This window comes from Rattus norvegicus, chromosome 10 (genome assembly GCF_036323735.1).
Source record: "Rattus norvegicus strain BN/NHsdMcwi chromosome 10, GRCr8, whole genome shotgun sequence".
NCBI classification, from domain to species: Eukaryota; Metazoa; Chordata; class Mammalia; order Rodentia; family Muridae; genus Rattus; species Rattus norvegicus.
In genome coordinates this window covers 12672087-12678983 of record NC_086028.1, presented here as the reverse complement: position 1 = coordinate 12678983, position 6897 = coordinate 12672087, and the positions used below count along the sequence as shown (strand labels likewise).

Here is a 6897-nt window from a genome sequence, read left to right as displayed (position 1 = left end):
ACACGATAGTGTGGTCTCCAATACATCAACAAAGAGACATTGCCCTAAATTCTTTTAGAAGCCTGGTTTCTAGGATAAGAGTTCCATAAAAATATTATCTCAATTTAGACCTGTTCCCTTAGGTTGGCTCATGCCACATGTTGTCTAGAATGACTCTATCCAAATGACCAGTTTTAATCCAACTTTCTGTTACCAATGTTACATTTTTTTAACCATATCCAATAACTTAAAAGCCAATAGTTCATAACTAAGGCATGTAGAGCATATTTATACATTTAAAGCCAATCAGAAACAAAAATGAAGTGGCTACACATATCTTTAATATTTAGACCAAACACCATTTTTACTTTTTCTAGCTGTAATTTTAAGAGAAGCACCTTGTCACCTGCTAAGTCCAGTAATAAGTCAGGGATTTTTCTAAGAGAAACAGCCATCAGCTCCCTACCATAGAAACTGAGGAGCTGCTGGCGCCTTGAAGATCAGCTCATGCAGACGCTCACCCCGGGCAGCTTCTCCAGATGACCTATGCTCCTAGCTACAGGTGCAGGGCTCCAAAGGCCGATTGAAACTGTTTTTTATTCATTTGTTCCTTTTTTGAAATGTGTTAAAACCAAATCAAGGTGTGAATGACCAGCAGATAAAGTTTTTTAACTATTTTTTCTTTTGAACATGAAACATAAAACATTTAAGCAATGAGAAACAAAAACCATAGACATAAACTGACAGACACGGACAGCTGGGTACACCAAGGACAGACAATAGACATAGAAGGAAAAATCTAGATGGTATCCCACCAAAGGGACCCAGATATCCTACCTATGGAACTCAGAACCAGAAATAAGCATTTCTCCAATAGGAGCTAGCAGAGAGGCAGGACGTCTCCTGCCTTCCTTCTGTTTCTAGGAGAGCTCTGAAAAAGTTTTTCTCTTTCTCCAAAGCATCTGCGGAGAGTCCGGGAGGACTGTTTTTCCCAAACCCATTCATTCTCTCTCATGTCTAGGGTATAAACTATCTCTAGTCAGGATCCAAAGACTAAAACATAACTCTAAAAGAAGTCATATGCAAAAACACTTTACTGTTAACTTGTCCTTTTTTTATTACAAGTTTTACTCATGCTGGCCCAAATCACCTAGGCCTTTTCTAGTCATCTTACCCCAATACGTCCCTGCTTCCTCACTGGCCAGCCTTCCAGGATGTCCCGTCAGAAATATTCTCTTCTCCGATCTCAGTGGAACCTCCAGTTGTCGATGCCCACACCGACATGACCCCGAGAATTGGGCATAAGTCTGCGGAATTAAAAAAACATACACACACAGGTTACTCATGTTAAGCAAGAAAAGGAAGGGGGCTCCTGTAGCTTTATTCACCAAATATATATACCCCAAGTTTACCAGGTGGAAAAGGTCTGGGAAGCACAGTGGGAAACCCCAGCTCAAGACTTCGGTAACAAAAGAGTGAATTTACTAGGGAGAAATCCTGGAAGACCAGCCTAAATCTCAAAAACAAAAGACTGGGAAGACAAAAGACAGGAATGGATTGACCATTGCCCTGGTGTGGGTGTGTCAGTATCCGGCCAGACTGCTCCTTTGTTAGGAACAGGCTTCCACATGCATCAGCAGGGCTCAGCAGGGGTCAAACCCTGCAAGAGACCCAGAAGGGTCTGGCAAGGGTGGTGAAACATTGCAGGGAACCCAGGAGGCTCTGACATGTTTGATTGTGTTTTCTGGTAATTCTTTCAGGGATTTTTGTGATTCCTCTCTATAGGCTTCTACTTGTTTATTTATGTTTTCCTCTGTTTCTCTAAGGGAGTTCTTTATGTCTTTCTTGAAGTTCTCCATCATAATGATCAAATGTGATTTAAAATCAAGATCTTGCTTTTCTAGGGTGTTTGGATATTCAGTGTTTACTTTGGTGGGAGAATTGGGCTCTGATGATGCCAGGTAGTCTTGGTTTCTGTTGCTTGGGTTCCTGCGCTTGCCTCTTGCCATCAGGTTGTCTCTGGTCTTACCTTGTTCTGCTATTTCTGACAGTGGCTAGACCATCCTGTAGGCCTGTGTGTCAGGAGTACTGTAGACCAGTTTTCCTGTTTTCTTTCAGCCAATTATGGGCACAGAATGTTCTGCTTTCAGGCGTGTAGTCTTTACTGTCTACTTGTCTTTAGCTGCACCTGTGGGCATGTGTCCTGAGTCCACCAAGAATGTCATTTGGAGCTGAAGTCACTCCTGGGGGGCTGTGTTTCAGCTCTCCATGAGGGAGGCAACCAGAAGGGCCTGCCCCACCTTTTCCCCGCCTTTTCTCGGGCCCCTGTGCACAGAGGTCCCAGATGGCATTAGGTGTTTTCCTCTAGAGTCAGAAATGTGGTCAGAGTGTAGTCTCTTCTGGATTTCCAGGCATTTCTGCCCTTCTGAAGGTTTAGCTCTCCCTCCCATGGAATTGGGTGCAGGGAGCTGTTGACCGGGTCCCTTCAGATCTGGGTGGTGTCTGGACTGCAGGGGACCTGCCGTTTGAGTGCCCCTATCTTCCTGTTCCCAGAGTCCTTATACAGTTTCCTCTTGGGCCAGGGATGTGGGCAAAGGTGGGCAGTATTGGCGGTCTCTCCCACTCTGCAGTCTCAGGAGTGCCCACCTATCTGGGCAGTGAACTAACTCTCTCTCTCTCTCTCTCTCTCTCTCTCTCTCTCTCTCTCTCTCTCAGGGTTTACATGCTAACATTCTTATCAACTACTTCCCAAGCTTAGCTGAGAAAGAATTGGCTTTTACTGTTTGATACTGACTGGGAATGAAGGCCTCATCTCTCCAGTCATTAAAAGTGCCCTGAATCCTGAAATCAATAGCAAGTAGGACTTTTCCCAGTTTCCTTTCACAATTCTGTGTTTTTTTAGTTTTTGTTGTCATCTCTCAGAATTTTGCTTATTCATCTGTAAATCAAGTGGGAAAATGTTATAAGCTTCTGGAGGTACATAGACAGGACAAGAAACACTGAGGATGTCCCCATGCTAGGTTTTGAAGTCCTGCCATGAATCATCTCTGGGAAAGGGATGGGGAGTATATAGGAAGCTGTTGGAGATGCACTCAAGAGTCTATAGATTTTGAGAAGTGCACACATCATTGTGGGCTGGGAAAACACCATGCCCAAGGATGTGGGTTCCCTGAGCACAAGACACCTTCAGACATGGAGGACTGTGCACTTTTTGATCAAGCTGTCCTATCCTTGAACTTTACACTGTATATTTTATAGGATCAAACCTGACCTTGTAAAGCCAGTTACTCCCAGGGTTGTCTATAAGCAAATGATCCATAAGCACCATGTGGAAAATTATCAAATGTGAGAAAGAGAGAACTTTCCCTCAAATGGTGCTATAATGTCATTTTCTGTGCTGAGGGAAAGAAGATGGAAATTAATTTTTCAAACCTACAGGCTTAGATCAGTCTCAGGGAATTCTCCCTGGGACTTTACTCCACACAGATTGCTTCATCCGCAAGTGCTGACTGAGAACCTAGATGATATATTCCGCACTGGTTGGTCAAGAGGGACTAAGAGCAGGCTTACATAGCTACTTTCTGCTGGTCTTTAATGAGATGCTTGGGGACTCTATCCACAGAGGGAATTTATGCTACAGTAAATATCTATAAAATTCTCCCGGACATCCTTCTGACATGGAAGTCTGGGACAGTGATCATCCACTCCTCACCTACTCAGAAACTAACCATATTCCCAAGATTTTCTAATCCTTAGATTAGAAAGCCATTGCCCAACAACTCCAAGGTAAAGTAATAGAACTGGCATTTCCAGGTATGTTCAGAGTGGTAGAGATGTCAATGTTACTTCTACAAGTGCTGCACACTCTCTCCCATAGAGGTGGCAGCAGCAAGAGTCACAGGACCACCAGTAAGAGCTTGAGAACAATAAAATAACTGGCTGCTTCTCTTTTACTTTGAGCTTCTAAGGAGTGGGAGGAAGACAGTACATGTTATCAGATACTGGTAAGAGTGCTGTATGTGCATGAATGCTTGTATGTTACTTCCAATAAGACTAAATGGTTCACTCTGGGGAAGCAACACAACCTAAAACTGGGATTTGTAAATTGAGATTGTGGAAAATAGAGTGGATCTTAATTCAGAAACCGTAATGCAGGATTAATGTGAACCTGGTTGTAACATCCAAATCTGAAGATGGCCTTCTGACCTCTGCATCTTCATTCTGTAGCTGGGCTCAGACACATGAGCAGCACCAACGAGTCGAGCATCTCAGAGTTCCTCCTCCTGGGACTCTCCAGGCAGCCCCAGCAGCAGCAGCACCTCTTCCTGCTCTTCCTCACCATGTACCTGGCCACTGTCCTGGGAAACCTGCTCATCATCCTGGCCATCGGCACAGAATCCCGCCTGCACACCCCCATGTACTTCTTCCTCAGCAACCTGTCTTTTGTGGATGTCTGCTTCTCCTCCACAATTGTCCCCAAGGTATTGGCCATCTACATACTTGGGAGTCAGATCATTTCTTTCTCTGGATGTCTCACTCAGCTCTATTTTCTCTGTGTGTTTGCTGATATGGACAATTTTCTGTTAGCTTTGATGGCCTATGACCGATTTGTGGCCATATGCCACCCTTTACACTACAGAACAAAGATAACCCATCAGCTCTGTGCCCTTCTTGTTGTGGGGTCATGGATCATAGCCAATCTCAACTGTCTGTTGCACATACTGCTCATGGCTCCACTCTCCTTCTGTGGAAACAACATGATCCCCCACTTCTTCTGTGATGCAACTCCCCTTCTGAAACTCTCCTGCTCAGACACACATCTCAACGAGCTGATGATTCATACAGAGGGAGCTGTGATCATGGTCACCCCATTTGTCTGCATCCTGATCTCCTACATGCACATCACCTGTGCTGTCCTAAGATTCTCATCCCTTAGGGGAGGATGGAAAGCCTTCTCCACCTGTGGATCCCACTTGGCTGCGGTCTGCCTCTTCTATGGCACCATCATCGCTGAGTATTTCTCTTCTTCATCCTCTCACTCAGCTGGGAGGGATATAGTAGGTGCCATAATGTATACAGTGGTGACCCCAATGCTGAACCCTTTCATCTACAGCCTGAGAAACAGGGATATGAAAGGGGCTTTAAGGAAAGTGCTCACCATGAGATTTCCATCAAGGCAGTAATATTGAAAGTGTTGGACATCACAGAGGGAGCTATTGTCTAAGAATGTTTCATGTTGGGGTTGGGGGTTTAGCTCGGTGGTAGAGCGCTTGCCTAGCAAGCGCAAGGTTCTGGGTTCAGTCCCCAGCTCCGAAAAAAAAAAAAAAGAAAAAAAAAGAAAAAAGAAGAAGAGTGTTTCATGTTTTGTCAATTATCTGAAATTTAGTACTTGTCTATTGTAAGAAAAATATCTATTGCCTCTATCAGATACAGAACACAGGATAAAAACCCTTCAGCTAAAAGAATGAAAAACCCTTTAACAAATGTCGATTACTTGGCAAAATGCCATGAGAACCTCTGCACAATTTTGGGCATGTGTGAGGAGACTCAATGGGACAACACTGGAAAGCAAGTAATGGTAAGCTCAAAACTGGGTTGGGTGTTCGAATTGACTCCTGCTCCAGATGGGATGTGGTTTCTGAGTTGGGATAATTCTGAATGATTCTCTTCATGATGTTCACTACAAGACTGAGCTCTGACTGGGCAAACAGCAGCATCCACTGCCTATGCCATATTCAGGGCAATGGCGTGCTGTTATTTTGTTGGCATCAGCAGTTCCTCTGTTCTTGTGTTCAGTTGTGCTTACAACATCTTGTGCTGTCACTGTGTCAGACACCTATCTGTTTCTGACATTCTTTGCAATGCTCTGTGTCCTTTGACAGAGTGCCAACACCCAATTGGGAGTCTCTGGTCCACCTCTGGAAAACCACAGAGATTTGTTCTTTCTCACCACAGAGACCTCAGCTTGAGCCAATCTCATAGGAAGATCAGACTTGGTGGTTTGAGAAGGGAGGGTTTGGAGCTCCAGAAAACCCTACTTCTGCAGCTCATTTGGACTTATGATGTTATTTTGATGTCTTGGAATTATATAGCATCTAACATTAAGCTCCAAGTATGCCAATTTAATAAAAATGATCTGTGTCTTCTACAGTTCTAGTGGGCAGATCTGTCAGTCTCTGAGGCCTCTTTCCCTGCCTCTGTCAGTGTTTGCTGGTGTTTTCATGTAGCAACTATCTTGTTGTTGTTTGGTTTGAGACAGAGTCTCGCTGTACAGGCCTGACTGTCCTAAAGATCTGATTTTGCAAAAAAAACCTTATGAGCTTTCAATGTTCATTTCATAGTATAACATTTAAAGTTACTAACTATAACTTAGCTTTGTTGATCTTGTGTATTTCTAAGACTTTTCTTTTTAAATTGTAATGAAAATATTCATTCCTTTTATTTTTGTCTTTTTGTTTTTCTGTTTCTTTCTGTTTCACTTTCTTTGTCTGATTTTCTTACTGTTTCTCTCATCCTCTTTATCTCCCTCCCTCCCTTCCTCACTTTCTTTCTTTTCTCCTTTCTTTCTTTCTTTCATACACACCAAGTTTAACGTGTGCAGACATATGCTCCAATGTGTTTCCTTCCACTGGGCTGTCTCTTCCTTTCCTAGTGGATAATATTTATCAAGAGCTCTGTAGCACAGAAGCAATCAGTGAGACTTCATATCCACTTGTTCTGCTGCTTGTATCTAGCTTCTGCTTACACCTCTCATATATGTTCTCACTCTACTGTAAGTGTGTGTGTGTGTGTGTGTGTGTGTGTGTGTGTGTGTGTGTGTGTGTGTGTGTGTGTGCAGCTTAGCCTGGAAGATATCAACCACCTCTAGATCTTACATTCTTTATGGTTAAAAATAGTAGGACTTAAGAAATGTATAAA

At 43.4% G+C, this 6897-nt stretch overlaps 1 protein-coding gene across 1 annotated transcript; it reads left to right on the top strand.

Moving 5' to 3' along the window:
• The first annotated feature begins 4220 nt into the window (after positions 1-4220).
• Positions 4221-5162, top strand: Or1f20d (olfactory receptor family 1 subfamily F member 20D). The gene has a single exon (NM_001000494.1). The coding sequence runs from the start codon at positions 4221-4223 to the stop codon at positions 5160-5162; it is 942 nt and encodes a 313-aa protein (NP_001000494.1).
• Positions 5163-6897: the final 1735 nt, after the last annotated feature.

What these genes read in the sequence shown, in the direction of transcription:
- Or1f20d (NM_001000494.1), top strand. Translation starts at nt 4,221, where the DNA reads ATGAGCAGCACCAACGAGTCGAGCATCTCAGAGTTCCTCCTCCTGGGA.